Genomic DNA, 22,502 nt, shown 5'->3' with positions numbered 1-22,502 from the left:
ATCCCATGGACAGAGGAGCCTGGCGGGCTACAGTCCATGGGGTTGCAAAGAGTTGGACGCGACTGAGCACACACACTCACACACTCAGAAGGTACCTGTAACGGTGCTCTATACCACATTAAACCTATGTGGAGCATAATCACACTCCTTAAATGTTGTTGAAACGGAGTACCTAAGAAGATGTAGGAAGAAGGGTATTGTTTTCCATATTAGGCACAAGTAGCTTGTGTGTATAGCTGCTACTCCTAATGTTGTGGGAGTTTCCCCCTGACAGGCGGTCATGGGATAAACTCTAGATGAAGCAGCCACCCTGTACGGTAGCCAGTGGTTTTCAGGTCACAGAAATACTGAGAGGGACCTCCTTTGTGGTCCAGCAGCTAAGGCTCCTCGAGGCCAGTGGAGAGGGCCCAGGGTCGATCCCAGATCAGGGAACTAGATCCCACATGTCCCAGTGAAGATGGAAGATCCCGTGAGCTGCAGGCACGACCTGGTACAGCCAAATAAATAAAATACATTTTAAAAAAGAAAAGAAATACTTAGGAACGAGTATTCCTCCTGTCCGGAGAAGGCAATGGCACCCCACTCCAGGACTCTTGCCTGGAAAATCCCATGGACGGAGGAGCCTGGTGGGCTGCAGTCCGTGGGGTCGCTAAGAGTCAGACATGACTGAGCGACTTCACTTTCACTTTTCACTTTCATGCATTGGAGAAGGAAATGGCAACCCACTCCAGTGTTCTTGCCTGGAGAATCCCAGGGACGGGGGAGCCTGGTGGGCTGCCGTCTCTAGGGTCGCACAGAGTCGGACACGACTGAAGCGACTTAGCAGTAGCAGCATTCCTCCTGTCTGTCCCAGGCCCAGCGATTTGGGGAAAATGTAGCTCTGTCTTCTACGCAAGTGGACCGTGTGTAAAGGCAGCTGAGCTTTGGGTAAGAAAGGCAGGGTCCAGTCAGGATGTTTGGTTTCTCAGACTTGAAGACTGTTCCTTGGCGTTACCGTGCGGTTACCCCACTCACACCTCTCTCCTCTCTCCTGAGGGTAGATCGGCCTGGCCTCCTAAATGTAGGACACATTGAGAAAATGCAGGAGGGTATTGTGCACGTGCTCAAACTCCACCTACAGAACAACCATCCTGACGACGTCTTCCTCTTCCCAAAACTCCTGCAAAAGATGGCAGACCTGCGGCAGCTGGTCACGGAGCACGCACAGCTGGTGCAGGTGATCAAGAAGACGGAGTCGGACGCCGCCCTGCACCCGCTGCTGCAGGAGATCTACAGGGACATGTACTGACGATCCAGACGCGAGCGCGGAAAAGAGGCTTCTCTCGGGTTTTTAGAGGCGGCGGCACTACAGCGAGACAGGAGCAATGCAGCTTTGCACAAATATCCACCATGGAAACCTTGGAACAACGGGAGGTATACTGCCTAGGTAACCGGAAGGCTACTCCACGTTTCTTTTTTGTAACCACTTCTGAGAGCAGTGCAGAGTCTTGAGATGCTGGTGAGAAGCAGCTACTAATCAGGACTTGGGAAATGAGGGGTAATGGTGTTCAGCGGTCTGATTTTTAATGTGCCTGATGTGAATCAATGCAGATTTCTTTATATCGTGTTAGGAATTTACCAGTGAATTAACCTCAGAATACGTGGTCTGTCTTCCCTTTTTACCGCTTTTTGACTGTTGTGCTCTTTTATAATTTTGAAAACTAATCAGCACTTTTTAATTTTTATAATCCTGTAAACATAGATGTCTCCAAAGTATTTTAAGAGCAGCAAAATATTTATTTGGAAGACTTTGGTTCTGTTTCCTGAATTCTAAGAAAGACAACGTGCTATTTTTGAATCACAGGATTTAGAATGTCAAAGAATGATTTCAATAAGCTTGTTGAAATGCATCGGCTGTTTCGGTTCAGTTTGCTGTTTTGTGGCTGTAAGTAGTATGTGGAAAAGCCTGTTCCCAGGCACGTGTAGAAGATTCCAGAAAGCCGTGTCTCAAGGCCCCTCTGGACTTGATCCCCTCCCTGTGTTAAGCTAGCACCTGCGGTCAGCAGGAAGAACAGGGACTGAAGTGTGGTCCACTTCCCATTCCTCTCGGCTCGACTCCCTATCAAATCTGAATCTACCGAGCCGAGCTGTTTGGGGGCCAGGGTCGCGTCTCCAGGGGCAAACTGACAAGTTATTTATAAATCTTGCTCCAGGCCCCCTCTGTCAAGGCAGCTCCTTGGTCTTTTTCTGTGTTGCTTTTCTAAATATGCAGCTTTGTTTCTTTTTAACCCCTGTTGGTGGCAGCTGCTCCCTAGGGTGGAGAGGACAAAGCACCTGTGACTGTATAGCGTGGGGGTGGGGCCGGGGGTCTCGCCTGGAGAGTGGGCCAGGGTGGGGCAGGGTAGGGGGATGAAATGGTTTCATTTGGTCTCAGGATTCACAACAGGTGGTTTTTGCAAGGATTTCAAGAGTTGTCTCCTTTTCCAGCTACATATATAAGGTGGTTTTACCAAAATCTACAAGGTCTGATTCAGCCTTAAAGTCGAGTTTCCAACCTCAGTCCAGTTTGGAGACGCTGTGGATTATGGTTCTTGTCTAGAGCACATGGTCCTGTCCACCACTTGGATTAACTGTCCGTCAGAGAGCTGTCAGAGTGCCTCCCCACCCCCCAGCCGGTTCAGCCCCTGGACGCCTCCTGGGCCGGCAGCACTTTCGATCCTTAATGACCCTCCCCCCTCTGTCTTTAGGACATTTGGTCCTATAAGGTCATTATTATCTGCTGTTAAAGAATGGCTAGGACTGAATTTGAAAAAGTCTCCAAGATCAGCTGCTGCTACTGCTGCTAAGTTGCTTCAGTCGTGTCCAACTCTATGCGACCCCATAGATGGCAGCCCACCAGGCTCCCCCATCCCTGGGATTCTCCAGGCAAGAATACTGGAGTGGGTTGCCATTTCCTTCTCCACCAAGACCAGCATTATCATACAAAAAACTGAGACTTCAGCTTAAAAAAAAAACAAGCCTCACAATTAGGACATCTTTGTACACATTACACATTCGGTGATGCTTTTATCTTTTAATTTTTTTAAGATGCAATCAAAGGGCCTGCTGGAGACAAATGACAGCATTTCCGCTTTAGAACTGACGCCAGTCAGGGGTCACCCTAAGTCAGAAAGGAGGTAAGCTCTTAGTCACAGGTGCACCCGTGTCCCCGTTCTTTCCTGAGATGGGAACTCCCTGGGCTGACGAGCCTGGAGGCCTGTGGCTCGTGCGAGGTCTTGGGGTCACGGGCTGGATCCTGTGCGTGTGCCGCCTCTCGCTCTAGTGTTTTCAGGTCTAGTCACATAGACACGGCTTTGGAAAGTGAGGCTCAAGACTCAGGCTTTCGGAAGACCTGCAGGTTCTGTTTAGATTCTCATGGGACCTATCTGAAACAGTTCCCAGCTCACGCTTGCCACTGAACAGGCTAACTGCATCCACGGTGTCAGCGAGCGTCTGGTCCTCTTGGGGTCCAGCCAGACCACCAGGGAAGCCCGTGGTGAAGCCACAGAGGACCTTGGCCTGAAAGCAACCTGACATTGTTCACTTGTTAATAGGAAGAAATTCACTTGAAATAACAGAGCCACTCATTGCCACTCAGAACGTCTGGGGTCACACAATCCAAGACTTCTCCGAGCGCTGATAGTCAGATGACGGACGGGTTATTCGCCAGTTTAGTAGATGGTAGTGCTTCACACAGGAGCTACTGAAGGAGCACACTTGTTGCTTGTGAGGCTTTAGCAGACATCAGCGCAAGGTCCAGTGGAAGCAGGTTCCAGAAACCTCAGATGACGAGTGGAGAGCCAGCCGCCCGCGGTGCTGGGTGCAGGTCATGGCGGGACCCCTTTTCACCACCTTGATCTGCTCTTAAGCCACTGTTAAAACCTGGTTCTTCGTTCCCTCACTTACCACCAAGTGCCAGACTCCCCAGAGGCCACAGACTACTGGCGGCCTTTGTCTGGACAGGTGGACCATGGGGCTCCTCCGGGCCGCTCTGCTGCTGCCCAGTGGTCCTCCTCTCTGCCTCCTGGGCATTTCTGGTTGGGGGTTCCACGGGCTCACTTCTGCCCCCGCCACACTGCGAGAAGTCTGAGGGCTGCACGCGCGGATGCTGCCTCCCTGATGTCCAGTGTCAGAGGAGCAGTTTGACGACAGCCCTGCCCGCTGTCCGCCTGGCCCCCGGGAACCCTGTGACCTCTACACAGCTCTCTGGGGAGAGGGGCTCAAAGCATCTTCCCAAAGAGGATACACACACAGGCGTCAACAGTGACTGTGAATCGAAGGGAAAGAATTCCAGAACGCCTGAGAGTCGGCCCTGTTAAAGTGAGCCCTTCCTTCCAATTTAAGAGCACAGAACGCAGCAGCCTACAATCTGAGCAGAAGCTCCAGGCACAGGTAGGGCCCTTGGTTGGATGATTGATGATGAGAAAGCTATTAATTGAGCAGCTACTGTTTCCCCAAATCTGCAGCTGGACAGCCACGTCGATAGGGCCGTCAGGAGCCTCTGTCAAATCTAAGGTCCATGGAGCACTAGGGCCTTCGGGGCGTTCCTAGTCACACCATCTGTGAGCAGGGCTCAGAGACTGTGTGCCCACCTCTGCTGTGTGCACCCTGAGACACGGAAGCCTATGTGGATTTTTAAAGGAAATTTTATCGTTTAAAGGGAGCCTGGGAAATTCCCCGGTGGCCCAGGGGTTAGGACTCTGCACCTTTGCTGCCGAGGGCCCAGGTGACTGGCCCACGCAGGGCCTCCCTCTTCACCTGCTGGCCGAGGGGGATCCTGCTCAGAGGGAGATTCTGCAGGCGAGGGCAGAGAGGCGTCTCTGTGCAAGCCTTCGTCAGCGCGGCCTCCGCCCCCGTCGCACCTGAGCCCCTCTGTGCCTGGCTCCTTCCAAGCCACCGTGACACCAGGCGCATTTTGATGGCTCGCGGCCAGATGCACGACAGAGGGCTTTTTTTGTCTTGACCCAATGACCACACTCGTCTCTGGAATGTCTTAAAAAGTCCTGTTTAAATATAAGTCCATTGTTTCAACCAGGGAGTCAGGTACTTCCAGCTAAGACCAACTTGGCCACTGGCCTGGCCTTCAGTAGGGGCTTCCAGGGACCCTGGAAAACCAGTCACCTCAAAGTGCCTCTTCAACCCGCACGGCTTCCAAAACGCGGGTCCTGCGAGGAAGACATGCAGGTGCTCCTGGCTCCCCACCTGCGCCGTCAGCGCAGGCTCTGGTGCCACCTCCAGGCCTCAGACTCTCGAGGGGGTCGGACTGTGTCATCCCACCTTCGAGTGGAAACACCGGGCTCGGAAGGACTGCCTGGACGTGCGGATTGGGCCCCGGGGGTGGCTTGCTTCCACTCTCCCGCCCCTGCATTTAAGGCAGGTGAGGGTGCTTCAAAGTGGTCCCTGTGGTTGAGTCTGGTCCCCTGGCTGCACATGTTCCCGGAGGGGTCGCTTGCTCTTTAAGTTCACAACAGCCATGTCGATTCAAGAGAGGCAAGGAAACTGCACTGTCCCTAGATGTCACAAACTAGACTGCTGCCACTAACTGAGGGCTGAACTATCAAGAGGTGTCCAGGGAGGGTTTTCACGGCGCTGTTGCTGCAGGCACTGGACTATATCTGCATTTGTTCTTAAGTCTTGGTCCAAGCAGGCTTATGGGGCTCCTCTGGGATGACAGATTCTCGGCAATGAAATCTCTGCCTGGAGTGGTCAGCTAAGGGGACTCCTGCCTTAGCTCTCCAGAAGGCACGGCCCGCCTGCGGCAGGGAGGCTCTGCGGACAGCCCCGCTGGGAGGAGCGGACTGAGGCCCGCGTGAAATCTCCCTGAGGGCTGGTGGGGAATCCCAACCAGCCGGCTGCGTGCTGCCGACTGCGCCCCACCACCTGCGCATGCCCCCCCTTCCCAGGGCTAGGACTTTACCGGGGGCACACTTTCCTCTGGGGAACTTCTCTCTAGGAAGATCCGAGATTAGGCTCCAAAGGTTGAGGTCTGAGTGTTGGCTGAGATTTACATCTATTTTTAGGCACCATTTTTTAGCACAATTAGGAAAATGGTCATCAACCCTCAGCCAGGGACACACACTAGAGTGAAAACAAGGGCAGCAGCTCGGTCTGACTGGGATACAGGAGGCCCTCCTACTTCTCTGGGAACTGCCGGACGAATTAAAGTGTGGTACTGGAAGTGCTCTAAGGGAAAAAAAGACCACGCGTCTTCAAATTCATTTGAAGAGCTAAATAACACTTTCCATGATGCTGTTTGTGTGGGGTGTGGCAGATTCCTACTGTATTCCCGTAGAGTGGGCTGCTATGGGTGCGGCCCACTTATTAGAACAGAGAGGCCGCTGCCCGAGGCTCACTTCCACACGCCTTTTCCTGGCTTGAGGCGCCCAGACTCCTCAGATCTAGACTGTCTGCTTCTCAGAATTTCAGTGAGGCGGGAGAAGTATAACCCCCCTGGGGAAGAGGGGGTCACATGATGTGGTTCAGCTGGAAGACACGCAGCCACATGCTTCTGGGATCCTCTGCACAGAACGGACCACACTGCATCCACGCCAAGGTCACATCTCGACTGAGCAACTCATAACATCAAGGACCTCGGGGGCCCTGTGGCTGTTAAATGCATTATTTGGAAAAAAACAAAAATTGAAGAAATACCAATTTTTTCACATTGCAAAACAGCAAACTGAGACCTGGGTCAGGTTTTTTCATTTGAAAATGTGTTTGCTAGTTTGGGTCAAATGTGAACAGCTTCCCTGTTTCCCCCAGAGAAGGTAACACAGCAGCCGCCTCCTCTCTTGCCTCCCCCCACCACTGCCACCCCCAGCGGCGTGACCAGTGTAGCACTGCATCGTGCCAGCCGGAGTGCAGACAAGACCCCACCACCAGCCCTGCCTCCTGGGACAGAAGGTGGGGGCCACGGGCTGAGAAGCCCTGGAGACGAGTAGCTGATCTTTTCCAAGAAAAATCATTCGCTTTGGGGAAGTTTCTTCTTAAAGGCGTGGATGGTCTGGTCCTTGTTTCAGGCCTAAAGAACAACGTACCTCACGTGAGATGATGCCACTCACTGTCCTGCAGTCACAGTATTTGTATTTGAGAATCACTTTTTTTTTCTACACTGTATGGTAAAAGGAACTATGTTAATAGCTATATCTTAAATACTGTGATTTGAGTTTTTTAAATCCTAATATTTTACTAACCAACAATCATGTGTCTAACAACAAACATTGGGATCCTTCTGAAATCAGTGTGAACTGATGTATACTGTTTAGTAGCTTGGCTCTTGGACCTGCTGTAAACACAAAAAAAGCTGAAACGTCACAAGAGAAATACACCCGCATGCGCACACAGGCCCGCCCCTCCCCAGACACCACACACACACACACACACACACACACACGCACGCACGCACGCACGCACACACACGTCTGAGCTTTCCTTCTCTCCTGAGCCATCTGGAATTTATTTCCCTGTAAATCTGTTCTCTTCGTCTTTCACACATGAGCAGCACAGGCAAGCCTGTCTATCTATCAGCAAGGCAGACCCAGGTTAGAAGCCACCAATTTCACGCAAGCAGGGTCGGTCCCGCTGGAGACCCGGAACTTCTCCTATGTAGTAAGCAGCTGTCTGCTCTTCAGGGAATTACTACCTGGGGATTGTTACCAAAGAGCTCTGCAATCTGAGAGATGCTGAGACAGGGACTCTCACCGGCTGCTCCTCTGGCAGCCTCCAGCGGAAGCCACAGATCCCGTGAATCTCCCAGGCAACCTGTTCCAAACCCAGGCGGGCCTCTTCCTGACGCGTGTCTGTGCCTGGGGTACACAGGGCATAGAGGAAGCCTTTGCCAGACATGCGGCAGAGCCACGCGGTTTCCAAAGCCAGGACTAAGCGCGATTCCTTGGTGTGTGTTGGTCCATTATTGTTCTTGGTGCCTTAATGCTCTCAAAGCATTTAGGGGCTGACAGACCCCTTGTATTTCATACTAAACAGGAGCAATTCCAAAGCCGAGCTCTTCTGGGTAGGCTCCAAATGACCTCTGTGGCTCAGCCCCCTGGGTGTGATCGGTGGGGCACCTGGGGTCAGGGAAGCTGGGGTATGCAGAGGACAACGAGTGGGATCTCCTTGGTCACTTTCCTGGTGGTCGTGCCCGGCAATTAGAAAATGGCTATAAAATAACGTTAATTAAAAAAAAAAAGGATCTTATTCATTTTCCCTTTAGGAGATTGAACTGATCATGTATATTAATTTCTATCCTGAATTGATGGGAACTTATATGTTTGGAATGTCCTACTGTAAGACTGATGAATGTAAAGAGTTAATTTCAGGGTACAGTATTGCCTTAATGGTTTTAAAAAATAAACTATTTTTAAAAATTATTTGGGGAGTTTTGAGTGATGCTGTGAGATGAACTGCTTGTCTGGAAAAACAAGTACCAACTATAGGGTCTGCCCTGAACCCAAGCCTGAGGTCGTCTCTGCCTGTCAGGGTCCGGTAACAGAGTGGACCTGGGACAGTGCGGCCCCAGAAGACAAAACCCAGCACCAACATTGGTCAGTAAAAGCTCTTTATTGGTCCCCTCATCAGACATGTCTCTATCACCCCCAGGCAGTGTGCGCGGGCCCTGCAGAAATTACAAAATTGGACGGAGCAGTTCTACCCTCTAAGGACTGGGGGCACATGGCGAGCCCACATCAGCGTCTCACCAGCTGCTAAGGTGGGGGCTGTGCGGGTGGGGGGCTGCGGTCCCTGAGCGCGGGCGTCTGGGGTCTGCCTGTGGGCGCCGTCTCTGCCGGCTCCTGACCCTGGTGTTGCTGCAGGCAGACCCCAGCCCCCCCGGGCTGCAGACACGGCTCCCAGTGGCCCAGAAAGAAGGCTGGCACAGTGGCTCCATCTCGGCCCCGTCTCTGACCTGGGCCACGGAAGCCCGCATGGCCACAAGCCCTGGGTGAGCACCGCTGTGGACCTGGTACCCGACTGCACTCATGGTTGAGAACTGCGCTGGCTGGCAGGCCTCGTGAAGGGGACTTTTCTTTTCTCCAAGTCTTGCTGAATTTCCTGAGGGAAAGCATCCACGTTGTCCTGGACACAGGGGAGGCAAAATCTCTTGGAGTAGAATAGACTGCATTCCTGAAAGAAGGGCAGGGAGTGCTGAGTGCCACAAGAAGCCCAGTGCAGCATCTCCCAGAGGGCAGCCCTTCACTGCAGGCAGGGCAGGGGGGCGAGGCAAGGCCCCCAGATACACAGCAGCAGAGAGGAGCTGGGGGGTGTGGCCAGAGCCAGACAGCAAAAGGGAGAGGGGAGCACAGGGGCCTGGCTGCCCACCTCCAGGAGGGTGGTCCTCATCTAAGAGAAGAGCCGGTGGGCCTCCAGGAGGGCAATGGGGGCAAAAGAGCCAGGGCCGGAGCCCGCAGGCCATGGGCCTGGTTGGGTGAGACCCGCGAAGGCGGCCAGGAGAAACGGCGCAGCCTGGCTTCTGCAGGGCGGGGCTCCACCGTGGGCCGAGGATGAGCACAAGCCAGGCCCAATGGGCTGGAAACCCGAGGTCCCTCCCTCTCCCGGCTATCACGGCGGTGGGGCAGGGGCTTGGTGACACCGGTGCTGGGAGCAGCCAGGGACGGGAAGGACAGCCCACAGAGGTGGAGGCCACAGCCGAGTGGCTGGTCCGGGCAGGCCAGAACTGCTCCTCCACGTACCGTGGCGACCGTGGCATCCACTAACACTGCACTGATGCCCATCCGGCACAGGGCCCGGACCTGCCTCCCAGCCGCCCTGCAGCCAGGGGTGGCCACGAGGCTGAGTCTGCTCAGCAGCGTCACCACAGCTGCATGCCACCTCCTGGTCGTGCTCTCTGAAGGAACAGGTGTGTGCACTCCTGTCCCTTCCCACCAGTGGGGATGTAGATGTGATGGTGGGAGCTGCAACTTACAAAGGGCACCCGACGGGTCCTGTGCTGAGGACCACAGCTGTGCCCCACCAGCCAGCGCCACCTGGGCCAGGCTCTGTTTGTCTCATCTGTCCCGTGTATCGGGGTCCCTTCCTTCCAGGAGCTTAGGCTGTGCCTCAACCAAGACAACCGTGGAGATCTGACGCCACACGGGGCCCCGTCCCCTCTGGCACCAAGTGCGGCCCAAACTCCCAGGGCGGCAGTCCTGGCTTTCCCCCGCCTGGCCCCACTCCCAACTCCAGCTGCTTCCGGTCCACACAGGGCCTCAGCGGCGCCAGCTGCCTGTTTCCTCACACGGCCCCACGGTAGTGTGGCTCCCTCTGGGCCTTTGCCTGAGCTGAGGCTTCCTCCCACCTGCCAGTCTCATCACCTTGACTTCTGATGGATGGAGACTGGCTGTCCCAATCTGCTCTGTGACACAGCCCCCCTGCCCCTCCGCTGCTGGCCCTCGGCCCCCAGCCAGAATACTCAGGGATGCTTGGGCTGCAGAGTCACTCGGGGTAAGGGTCTTCCGCCTTCCATCCGTCCTCAGGCTTTCACACAAAAGGCTCAGCTAGCCCAGTGAACTGGGCCAACGCCACCTCTCCAAACCTCAGTCTCCTCACCTGTAAAATGGGTGCGGCACCGCTCTGCCTAACTAGGGCTGGGGTAGGACTGAAGAAGGCATTGCTGGCAACACAAGCCCCAAGCACAGGGTCTGGCACACAACAAACGCTCCGGAAAGCACGCCCCTTCCTCTGGAAGGGCCCTGGGACGATTAGAAAGGCGGCCACGGTCCCATGGAGGGAAGAGCACAATGCCAGCTGCACTTAGTGGGGGAGGGGAGGCGATTAGGGGCTAAGGGGTGGGGAGGGGGGCAGTGCAGAGCCTCCAAGAATCTCTCTCCTCAACCCCCACTGAGACCCTCAAACTGACCCCAGCCTGCCTGTCCCCGAGCCCTCTGTTGGCTGCAGGGACCCACCCATGATGAGGCAGAGCAGCTGCCCCCGCCAAGTGACCGTGAGGGGGCCCAGGAACACCAAGGCCAGGAAAGGCTGCCGCTCACACTGCCCCTGGGAAAGGCACGAGGGTCACCTCTCCCGAGAGCACTCGTGAGGTCCCAGCCACGGGGTGGAGAGAGGAGGCAGCCCCAGGCGCGCGCGGCTTACCCACCGGGCCCACACACACCAGCCTGCCGCACATGCTGCACCTCGAGCCGACGACCAGGAATCTGCCCTTGTCGGGGGTGAAGGGGTCCCTCATCACGTAGCTCTCCTCCAGGAGGCTGCAGGACAGGAAGAGGGGGCGGAAAGGCCCGACCTCTGCTGACAGGAACTCGGCAGCTGCACGGACCTCCCGGGGGCCGCCCGCCGGGGCCGCGCATTGAGGGAGGGGCTGGGCCCCCAGCGCCACCGAGTAGTAGCAGAGAGGAGCAAAGGGGCCAGGCTGGGACAGAAACAAGACCTGCTCCAGGCTCTGCGACAGCCTCCGAGAGAGCGCTGCTCCTCCTTGGCCCAGAGAAGTGCTGCGGCAACTCCACCCCAGACCCCACCTGACTCAACAGGATGGGGCTGGGGGCAGGCACGAGTCCTCTCCCCGCCCCCAGGATGATGCCCACTCCCAAACGGCTTCCACGCAGGGAGCACGTGGAGGCTGCCGATGGGTGCCCTGCTGGCCTCCAGTGCACGTCAGAAAGGAGACCAAGAGAGTCCTGAGGCAACACCCCCAGGATCCCCGCGGCCAGAGGGAAGAGGCCTGGCCCCCAGCACCCGTCCCATGTAATGGACTGGTCAGATCCTCACAAGGTGGCGTCTGATGAAGGACGAGCTGAAGGTCAAGAATCAAGGCCTGGGACCCATTGGCTCTATTGCAGGCCTTCCCTGGGCAGATGCTGGCCCTCAGGGCTCACTCCCACCAGAACAGGAGCTGCGGGCAGGAAAGTCCACCCAAGGCCGAACACGGAGGGAGGGACTGGGAGGTTCCAGAAGAGCCAGATGGCCCTTGAACCCATCAGGTGTGGCTCACACCTCAAGCACCCAGAGCCTGGGCAGGGTGGGCCCAGACACAACACACAAGCTCTGTGTCAGATTCAGGCCAGAGAGCTCTGGCAAGGCTCCTGGGCTGGGACCCTGGTACTCACACGACAGACTGGCTGTCAGGGGGCTGCCGCCCCTGGTAGCTGTATGGAGCTGTTAAGGCACAGAGCTGGCACTTGAACACACCCAGGGGGGTTCGCTCCGTCTCACACGCCATCTGCAAGGCCAAGAGATGGGGCACATCACCTACAGAACCAAGAACCACGCACATCTCAAAGTTCCCCACTGCCTGCTTCTTCCCCACAGAGAAGATGGGCACCATACACACCAGGAGTCTCCAGTCAGGGCAACTGCAAGACCCGCTCAAGGTCACACGTTCTCGTCAAGTGTACATGAGGTAACCGCCAAGATAAGACTACAGGCTAGGCCAAAAAATGAGCCTCAAACTTTAAAAGCCTGAAACCATAAAGTACCTTCTCTAACCCCTAAATAAGTCAATTAAAATCAGTAACAAAGTGATACATGGAAAATCCCCAAATATTTGGAAATTAAATGATATATTTCTGCATAAATCATGATTCACAGAAGAAATCCCAAGAGAAATTAGAAAATAGCTTGAACTAAATGAAAACTAAAATACCAAAGTATACACAATGCAGTTTAAGCTGATTTTAGAGAAATTCACAGCTTTAAATGCCTAAACTGGAAATGAAGATTTAAAATAAGTCATCTAACTTTCTACCTTAAGAAGCTACAAAAAGGCAAATTAAACCCAAAATACACAGAAAAAAGAAAATAATAAAGAACAGAAATCAAGGAAATAGAAAATGGACAAACAATAGGAAAAAAATCAATAAAACCAAAACTGGTTACTTCAAAACGTCAATAAAGTTGATAACCTCTAGTTAGACTGATCAAGAAAAACAGAAAAATGATAAAAATTACCATAATGAGGAACAAAATAGGGGACATCACTAAGACTACAGACATCAAAAGAATAATAAGGAAATGCAGTGACCTTTTTACCCAATGAACTTGACAGTTTAGATGAAATAGACACATTTCTTGAAAATAAAAACACCAATTACCAAAAGTGACTCAAAATGGAAAACCTGAAAAGACCTATATTTATTAAGAAAAGTGAATCTGTAATTTTAAATTTTACTTTAAAATGAAATAGAGCACCAGCAAAACTTCATGCCCAGATGGCTTTACCAGCAAATTGTCAAGCATTTACATGAGTAACACCAACCTACAGAAACATTCAGAATACAGAGCAGGGTGGCTTTCCTGGTGGCTCAGTGGTATGGAATCCACCCACCAATGCAGGATACAAAGGATGGATCCCTGATACCAGGAAGATGCCCCATGTGGAGGAGCAACTAAGCCCATGCATCCAAGAGCATGGGAGCCGCAACTGTTGAAGCCCCATGCACCACAGAGCTTGTGCTCTGCGGTAAGAAAACCACCGCAGCGAGAAGCCCGCACACCACAACCAGAGAGCAGCCCCTGCGCCCCGCAACCAGAGAAGGCCCGCTCGCGGCAAAGACCCAGTGCAACCAAACGCAAATAAATCAACCATAGGAAAAAAGAATACAGAGAAAGGAGTACTTGCAAAGAAATTCTGAGGCTAGTATCACATGAACTACCAAAACTTCCAGGATTACCTTGATACCATTAACTAGACTAGACTATTAGCTGATAATTGGTTAACTGATACCTGACAGCATCAACTGGAAAGACTAGAGAGCTCTTCAAAAAATTAGAGACGCCAAGGGAATGTTTCATGCAAAGATGGGCACGATAAAGGACAGAAATGGTATGGACCTAACAGAAGCAGAAGATATTAAGAAGAGGTGGCAAGAATACACAGAAGAACTATACAAAAAACATCTTCATGACCCAGATAATCACAATGGTGTGATCACTCACCTAGAGCCAGACATTCTGTAATTTGAAGTCAAGCGGGCCTTAGGAAGCATCACTACGAACAAAGCTAGTGGAGGTGATGGAATTCCAGCTGAGCTATTTCAAAACCTTAAAGATGGATGCTGTGAAAGTGCTGCACTCAATATACCAAGAAATTTGGAAAACTCAGCAGTGGTCACAGGATTGGAAAAGGTCAGTTTTCACTCCAATCCCAAAGATGGGCGATGCCAAAGACTATTCAAACCACCACACAACTGCACTCATCTCACACACTACTAAAGTAATGCTCAAAATTCTCCAAACCAGACTTCCAACAGTACGTGAACTATGAACTTCCAGATGTTCAAGCTGGATTTAGAAAAGGCAGAAGAACCAGAGATCAAATTGCTAACATCCATTGGATCACAGAAAAAGCAAGAGAATTCCAGAAAAATATCTACTTCTGCTTTATTGATTATGCCAAAGCCTTTGACTGTGTGGATCACAACTGTGGAAAATTCTTCAAAAGATGGTAATACCACAGCATCTCACCTGCCTCCTGAGAAACCTATATGCAGGTCAAGAAGCCAACAGTTAGAACCAGACAGGGAACAACGACTAGCTCCAAATTGGGAAAGGAGTGCGTCCAGGCTGTGTACTGCATATATGTAACTTTTACGCAGAGTGTATCAGCTGAAACGCGGGCTGGGTGAAGCACAGGTGGGGTCAAGATGTCGGGAGAAATGTCAGTAACCTCAGATACACAGAGGACACCACCCTTATGGCAGACAGTCAAGAGGAACTGAAGAGCCTCCTGATGAAGGTGGAAGAGGAGAGTGAAAAAGCTGCCTTAAAACTCAACATTCAAAAAATTAAGGTCATGGCATCCAGTCCTATCACTTCATAGCAAACAGATGGGGAAACAATGGAAACAGTGACAGCCTTTATTTTCTTGGGCTCCAAAATCACTGCAGAAGGTAACTGCAGCCATGAAATTAAAAGATGCTCGCTCCTGGGAAGAAAAGTTATGACCAATCTAGACAGCATATTAAAAAGCAGAGACATTACTTTGCTGACAAAGGTCCATCTAGTCAAAGCTATGGTTTTTCCAGTGGTCATGTATGGATGTGAGTTGGACTATAAAGAACGCTGAGCACCAAAGAATTGATGCTTTTGAACTATGGTGTTGGAGAAGACTCTTGAGAGTCCCCGGGACTGCAAGGGGATCCAACCAGTCCATCCTAAAGGAAATCAGTCCTGAATATTCATTGGAAGGAGTGATGCTGAGGCTGAAATTCCAATATTTTGGCCACCTCATGAGAAGAACTGACTCCTTGGAAAAGACCCTGATGCTGGGAAAGATTGCAGGCAGGAGGAGAAGGGGAAAACAGAAGATGAGATGGTTGGACGGCATCACTGACTCAATGGACATGAGCTTGAGCAAGTTCCAGGAGTTGGTGATGGACTGGGAAGGCTGGTGTGCAGCAGTCCAAGGGTTGCAAAGAGTCAGACCCAACTCAGAGACTGAACTGAACTAATTATAGGAAAACTACAAAGCTATGACAAACCTAGACAGTGTATTAAAAAGCAGAGACGTCACTTTGCTGACAAAGGTCCGTATAGTCAAAGCTATGGCCTTTCCAGTAGTCATGTAGGGATGTGAGAGTTGGACCATAAAGAAGGCTAAGCGCCAAAGAATTGATGCGTTCAAATTGTGGTGCTGGAGAAGACTGTTGAGAATCCGTTGGACTGCAAGGAGATCAAACCAGTCAATCCAAAAGGAAATCAACCCTGAATGTCCACTGGAAGGACTGATGCTGAAGCTGAAGATCCAATACTTTAGCCACCTGATGTGAAGAGCCAACTCCCTGGAAAAGACCCTGATGCTGGGAAAAATTGAGGGCAGGAGGAGAAGGGGGTGACAGAAGATGAAATCGTTGGATGGCACCACCGACTCAACAGACATGAGTTTGAGCAAACTCCCAGAGATAGTGAAGGTCAGGGAAGCCTGGCGTGCTGCAGTCCATGGGGTCACAAAGAATTGGACACGACTAAGTGAACTCCGGGAGTTGGTAATGGACAGGGAGGCCTGGCATGCTGCATTTCATGGGGTCGCAGAGTCGGACACGACTGAGAGACCGAACTGAACTGAAGCCACGGAACAACACAACGGAGCAATATCCTTCACAAACAAAATTCTTCAGCACAATATTAGCAAACTGAATCCAATAATACATAAGAAGCCTAGAGCATCAGTGCAGACTGGACTCCACCCAGGAATGCAAACCTGGTTCAACATTCGAAAACTAGTGAATGCAACTCAGGAGAGTAACAATACAGGAAGAAACGGCACCATCATTTCAGGAGACGCATAAACTGTAAGCATGAGAGAATTCAACAGGATTTTACAAAACTCAAGGCTCTGAGTGGTGTTTCAAACCTTCCTGGGCATGTGAGGCCTCTTTAATTCAGGAATTATCTTTTCCCAAAGACTCCGCCGTCCACTGTCCATACAGCAGGCTGCGCTGCGGCCCGGCATCCTCCACGCGTTCCCTGCGCTCTCCCACCTCCCGGCCTCGTTCCTGGCCTTCCAGCCGCCTGGAGGGTCTCCCTCGTGTCTCCACCTAGGGGACTTCCCTCTGGCTGCCCTGAAGTTTCTCTCTTCACCTTCGGCTTTCAGCGGTTTGAATATATATCGACTTCCCCGCCACCCTCACCTCTTTTAAACCTACTTATCCTGCTTGTGCTGCATTAAGCAGTTTGATCTGTAGTTTAGGAAAATCCTTAACCATTATCACTTCATGGATTTCTTCTTCAGCCCCCTTCCCTCTCGTCTCCCACGGACATCTCAACCGCAAGTACGCTGAGCTCGGGTAGTGTCCCCGCGGTTCTCGGAACCTCTGCTGTCACTCTCTTTGCGTTTCAGTTCGCGTCGTGTCTGCCGCCCTGCCGTCAAGTTCACTGACTTTTCCCCCTCGGTTCTGTCCAGTCAGCCGACCGGCCCTCGGACGGCTCCCGGGCCCGCAGCGCCGCGCAGCGCGGGAACGAGCCGGGCGCAAGTTCCGCGGCCTGGCTCCAAGGCGCCCGCCACTCCCTTCAGAACCCCCTAGTCCTCCGCGGAGGAGCCCAGGCCCGGCCAGGGCAGCGGGAGACGCCGGTGAGGTGACCGGCGCGCGGCCGCACACGTCCCCTCGCGTTCCCGCCAGGCCGCTAGGCCGCGCCACTCACCTCCGCTGCCTCCGCGGCTGCGAGGCCCAGCCCTGGGCGCGTGCGCGGCCCCGCCCCCGCCCCCGCCACTGCGTGCCCTGGGCGCCTGCGCGGGGGGTGGGGTGGGGCGGGGCTTCGCGGCGGACTTCCTTTTCGCCTTCCGCTTGGCTTCAGCGGTGACTCAGAACGTGAAGACTGCGCTCGCGATGCGGGAAATCTGGGTTCGATCCCTGGGTTAGGAAGAGTGCCCTGGAGGAGGGCATGGTAACCCACTCCGGTATTCTTGCCTAGAGAATTCCCATGGACAGAGGAGCCTGGTGGGGCTACAGTCGTTGGGGTCGCAAAGAGACACGACTGAATGCCTTTCATTTTCGCTTCCGCCTTGTGGCGGCGTCCCACACCCAAGATCTACTGTTTGGCAGGGGCTGGGCAGCCCTTGGCGCGCCTTGACTCGTTCACGCCGACTTGACCTGCCGTCCTGGCTGCTCGGAGTCTCTCAGCTTCCTTCTCGAGCTCCACAGAGTCGGTGCTGCCAGTGTGCAGCCTCACAGACCGCCCAACCCCTGGGGTTTGTAGCCCCAGGCAGTTTCGCTCACCCTGTGCTTCTGAGAGAAATGCGCTGGTCTTAGTTCTCCTGTTACCTGTCCTCTCATTAGCACGGAAGCCCGGGTTCTAGGGTGAGCGCTGCACGCAGTGGTTACTGTGTCCCCTGAGACAGCAGATAAAATGGGTTCAAAATGGGTCGTGTCCCTTCCTGCTGTCCTTAAAAGCTGTGTGCGCCTGAGACCTGCCACTGTGCTCCTCCAAAGCCTTGAAGTGACCTGCCTGCAATGCCCTTCGTCATCTGGGCAGATTCAAAAATAAAAACCAATGATATATGGTCTTTGAATTGACCGAAAGAATGCTCCTGTCCTGACTTTCAGGAATTGGCAATCACTTTTATTATACTACTAGAACATGACCTCGACGTGTGCTTACAGCAATGGCATTTTTGGGGTCAATTCAACGATTATATACTGTTGGTTTTTATTTCTGAGTGTGGCCATAGATGGACCATCTTGATGAAGCATTTCCAATTTGACCTAAATCCACTCCCAGATATGTGACAGCTTATCCCATGAATGCTGTCAAAGCCATTAGTTTGGACAAGTTCCTAGCTGCACGGAAAGAGTTAAGTGAAATAATATTCAAAGAGCAAGTCATGTGGTCTTAGGCAGAAAATAATGTTAATTTTGATTTGAGCTGTCCACAGTTATTGATTGCACTCATTTCACATGCTAGCAAGTAATGCTTAAAATCCTTCAAGTTGGCTTGAAGTACAACAGTGCATAAACAGAGAATTTCCAGATGTTCAAGCTGGATTTAGAAAAGGCAGAAGAACCAGAGATCAAATTGCCAACATCCGTTGGATCATAGAAAAAGCAAGGGAATTCCAGAGAAACATCTACATCTGCTTCATTAACTACATTAAAGCCTTTGACTGCGTGAACCACAACAAACTGTGGAAAATTCTTCAAGAGATGGGAATACCAGACTACCTTATCTGCCTCCTGAGAAACCTGTATGCCCATCAAGAAGCATCAGATGGGACAATGGACTGGTTCCAAATTAGGAAAAGAGTACGTCAAGGCTGTATATTGTCACCCTGCTTATTTAACTTACATGCAGAGTACATCATGCGAAATGCCAGGCTGGATGAAGCACAAGATTGCCGGGAGAAATATCAATAACCTCAGATATGCAGATGACACCACCCTTGTGGCAGAAAGTGAAGAGGAACTAAAAGAGCCTCTTGAGGAAAGTGAAAGGAGAGTAAAAACCTGGCTTAAAACTCAACATTCAAGAAACGAAGAGCATGGCATCTGGTCCCATCACTTCATGGCAAATAGATGGGGAAACAATGGTAACAGTGACACACTTTATTTTCTTGGGCTCCAAAATCACTGCAGATGGTGACTACAGCCATGAAATTAAAAGATGCTTGCTCCTTGGAAGAAAAGCTATGACAAACTTAGTGTATTAAAAAGCAGAGACATCAGTTTGCTAACAAAGGTCCGTATAGTCAAAGCCATGGTTTTTCCATAATCATGTATGGATGTGATAGCTGGAGGCTGAGTACCAAAGAATTGATGTGTTCAAACTGTGGTGCTGGAGAAGACTATTGAGAGTCCCTTGGACAGCAAGGACATCAAACCATTCAATCCTAAAGGAAATCAACCCTGAATATTCATTGGAAGGACTGATGCTGAAGCTAAAGCACCAATACTTTGGTCACCTGATGTGAACAGCCAACTTATTGGTAGAAACCCTGATGCTGGGAAAGACTGAGGGCAGGAGGAGAAGAGGGCAACAGAGAATTAGATGATTGGGTGGCATCATTGACTCAATGGTCATGAGTTTGAGCAATCTCCAGAAGACAGTGAAGGACAGGGAGGCCTGGTGTGCTGCAGTCCATGGGGTTGCCAGATGTCAGACTGAACAACAACAGTTACTGATAAAAAGCTTACAAAAAATCCAAAAGGATTTAAAATATCTAATAAAGCTTTAGAAAAAAATCGTTTCCCAAAAGAAACTGCATGTGAAATAGGCATTAAATCAAGAGAATGAAAAGACAAACCATGTATGCACCCTGAGAAAACCATATTTCAAAAGGACACACATGCCCTAACATTCATTGAAGCACCATTTACAACAGCTAGGACACTGAAGCAACCTAGATGTCCATCAACAGAGGAATGGATAAAGAAGCTGTGGTACATATATACAATGGAATATTACCCAGGTATAAAAAGGAATGAATTTGACTCAGTTCTAGGGAGGTGGATGAACTTAGAGCCTGTTACACAGAGTGAAGTAAGTCAGAAAGAGAAAAACAAATATTGTATATTAATGTATATACACGGAATCTAGAAAAATGGTGCTGATGAACCTATTTGCAAGGCAGGAGTAGAGGCTCAGACACAGAGAACAGACTTGTGGACCCATTGAGGGAAGGAGGGGGCGGGAGGACCTGAGAGAGCACCACTGAAAGATATATGCTACCACATATAAAACAGCGAGCGGGAAGTTGCTATGTAGGACAGGGAGCTAAACCCAGTGCACTCTGACAACCTAGAGGGGTGGGATGGGGTGGAGGGTGGGAGGCAGGTTCAGTAGGGAGGGGACATATGTACACTTACAGCTGATGGACGTTGTGTGGCAGAAACCAATATGACATTATAAAGCAGTTAGCCTCCAATTAAAAAATAAAAAAGGCAAGCCATAGAATGGGAGAAAGTATTTGCAAAAGACATGTATGATAAAGGACTGTTATCCAAAATATACAAAGAACTCCTATTAAAGCTCAACAACAATAGAAACAACCCAGTGAAGGATGGGCCAAAGACTTTAAATAGATGCCCCACCAAAGAAGATACACAATGGCAAGTAAGCATATGAAAAGATGTCCCACATCCTGTATCACCAGGGAGATGCAAATTAAAATAATAATAACATACCACTGCACAGCCATTAGAATGGCCAACATCTGGAACGCTGACAACACCAAATGCTGCTGCGGATGTAGAGAGCAGGAGCGCTCGTTCACGGCTGGCGGGGACGCAGAGTGGTGCTGCCACTTTGGAAGGCAGTTGTGCAGTTTCTTACAAAAATAAACATACTCTTATCGTCTCATCCATTGGTTGTGCTCCTTGGTATTCAACAGAGGAATTGAACTTATGTCCATATAAAAACCTGCACACAGATGTTTAGTACAGCTTTATTCATATTCATAATTGCCAAAACTTGGAAGCAACCAACATGTCCTTCAGTAGGTCAGTGGATAAATAAACTGTGGACTGCTGCTGCTGCCGCCGCCAAGTTGCTTCAGTCGTGTCGGACTCTGTGTGACCCCATAGACGGCAGCCCACCAGGCTCCCCCGTCCCTGGGATTCTCCAGGCAAGAACACTGGAGTGGGTTGCCACTACCTTCTCCAATGCATAAAAGTGAAAAGTGAAAGGGAAGTCGCTCAGTCGTGCCCGACTCTTAGTGACCCCATGGATTGCAGCCCACCAGGCTCCCTGTCCATGGGATTTTCCAGGCAAGAGTACTGGAGTGGGATGCCATTGCCTTCTCTGAAACTATGGACAAAGGAGTATTCAGCACTAAAAAGAAATGAGCTATCAAGCCATGATAAGACATGGAGGACATGTAAGTGCATATAACTAAGTGAAAGAATCCAATATGTAAAGGCTACATAGTGTGTGGTTCCAGTTCTATTACATTCCTGGAAAAGGCAGAACATTGCAAATACTATTGATATTATATATTTTTAGTTAAGTGAAGACTGAGAAAGATTTGAAAATTGAAAAATAAGAAATTGACTGCAGATTAGAATCTAAAGCAAAGCACTGCTAGTAGCAACAAAAGGGGGTACTCTGGAGGATTCATTCTTTATGCACTTCATCTCACTTAAGTACAACCTTGCTCATCCCTTTCTCCATTTCTTCCAGTAAAATTAAGCTCCAAAGACAGGCAGTTTTGCTTTTAGTGCTGAATGAAATGCCAGAAGCAGGCCTTAGTTTTTTTAAGTAAACTCTTAAAAGTATAACATACATACAGAAAAATACATACTTCCTAAGTGTGCAGCAAGGTGAAATCTCACAAAGTAAATACAGCAGTGTATCCAGCACCCAGGTGAAGTCTTCTACAGTGCAAGACACTAGAGGTTTCTTCTGGCTCAAAGGAAAGGTTGGCCCTCTGTAGGGTGGTGGAGGGAGGATGCATTTAGAGAACTGAATTTATGGCCAAGAGAAAAAATGCTTTTAACTGTTGTATAGTTTTTAAGTAAATATTTAAGAGTATGAAAAAGACATCTTTTGGGAGTGTTAGTTATAGAAGGTCTTGTAGGTCTTCATAGAACTGTTCAACTTCTGCTTCTTCAGCATTACTGGTCAGGGCATAGACTTGGATTACTGTGATATTGAATGGTTTGCCTTGGAAATGAATAGAGATCATTCTGTTGTTTTTGAGATTTCATCCAAGTACTGCATTTCGGACTCTTTTGTTGACTATGATGGCTACTCCATTTCTTCTAAGGGATTCCTGCCCACAATAGTAGATATAATGGTCATCTCTGAGTTAAATTCACCCATTCCAGTCCATCTTGGTTCACTGATTCCTAGAATGTCGATGTTCACTCTTGTCATCTCCTGTTTGACCACTTTCAATTTGCCTTGATTCATGGACCTAACATTCCAGGTTCCTATACAATGTTGCTCTTTACAGCATCGAACCTTTCTTCTATCACCAGTCCCACCCGCAACTGGGTGTTGTTTTCGCTTTGGCTCCATTCCTTCGTTCTTTCTGGAGTTATTTCTCCACTGATCTCCAGTAGCATATTGGGCACCTACCGACCTGGGGAGTTCAGCAGAGTACA

General features: G+C 50.7%; 2 protein-coding genes across 12 annotated transcripts in view; one reads left to right on the top strand and one right to left on the bottom strand.

Annotated features, from left to right (window-relative positions):
- The window catches only part of PPARA (peroxisome proliferator activated receptor alpha), a 73,931-nt gene extending 65,544 nt beyond the window's left edge, over positions 1-8,387 (top strand). For 3 of the 4 annotated variants that reach the window (XM_027540499.1, XM_027540497.1, XM_027540498.1), the window contains one exon: positions 1,041-1,633. In XM_027540499.1, coding sequence (XP_027396300.1) covers positions 1,041-1,288 — 248 coding nt within the window. In that variant the 3' untranslated portion in view covers positions 1,289-1,633. Of the gene's footprint in view, positions 1-1,040 lie in introns of all 4 variants that reach the window. The other variant, XM_027540496.1, reaches the window with a different exon arrangement.
- Positions 8,388-8,556: 169 nt separating this feature from the next.
- On the bottom strand, positions 8,557-17,170 carry CDPF1 (cysteine rich DPF motif domain containing 1). 8 transcript variants are annotated; one of them, XM_027540507.1, is made up of 4 exons: positions 17,107-17,170; positions 12,075-12,187; positions 11,108-11,219; positions 8,557-9,138 (listed from the first exon to the last, which is right to left on the bottom strand). In XM_027540507.1, exons 2-4 carry the CDS (start codon positions 12,185-12,187, stop codon positions 8,992-8,994), a joined length of 372 nt encoding a protein of 123 aa, XP_027396308.1. In that variant the 5' UTR covers positions 17,107-17,170; the 3' UTR covers positions 8,557-8,991. The 8 variants fall into 8 exon arrangements, with proteins under 8 accessions (XP_027396308.1, XP_027396305.1, XP_027396301.1 ...); XM_027540504.1 differs by having other exon boundaries at positions 16,724-17,132; XM_027540500.1 differs by lacking the exon at positions 17,107-17,170 and adding an exon at positions 16,319-17,097.
- Between the last annotated feature and the right edge of the window lie 5,332 nt (positions 17,171-22,502).

This window comes from Bos indicus x Bos taurus, chromosome 5 (genome assembly GCF_003369695.1).
Source record: "Bos indicus x Bos taurus breed Angus x Brahman F1 hybrid chromosome 5, Bos_hybrid_MaternalHap_v2.0, whole genome shotgun sequence".
Lineage (NCBI taxonomy): Eukaryota > Metazoa > Chordata > Mammalia > Artiodactyla > Bovidae > Bos > Bos indicus x Bos taurus.
Note: the sequence above shows the minus strand (reverse complement) of the source record. Positions and strands in the feature narration are given on the sequence as shown.

Excerpts from the sequence above, each read along its gene's own strand:
- CDPF1 (XM_027540500.1), bottom strand. The coding sequence starts at position 16,417 with ATGCCGGGCCGCAGCGCAGCCTGCTGTATGGACAGTGGACGGCGGAGT. Across the intron at positions 12,188-16,318 it reads GGCCTCACATGCCCAGGAAG|ATGGCGTGTGAGACGGAGCG; the intron begins GTTTGAAACACC and ends TTGGCCTTGCAG. Across the intron at positions 9,139-11,107 it reads GGCTGGTGTGTGTGGGCCCG|GAATGCAGTCTATTCTACTC; the intron begins GTGGGTAAGCCG and ends CCCTTCTTTCAG.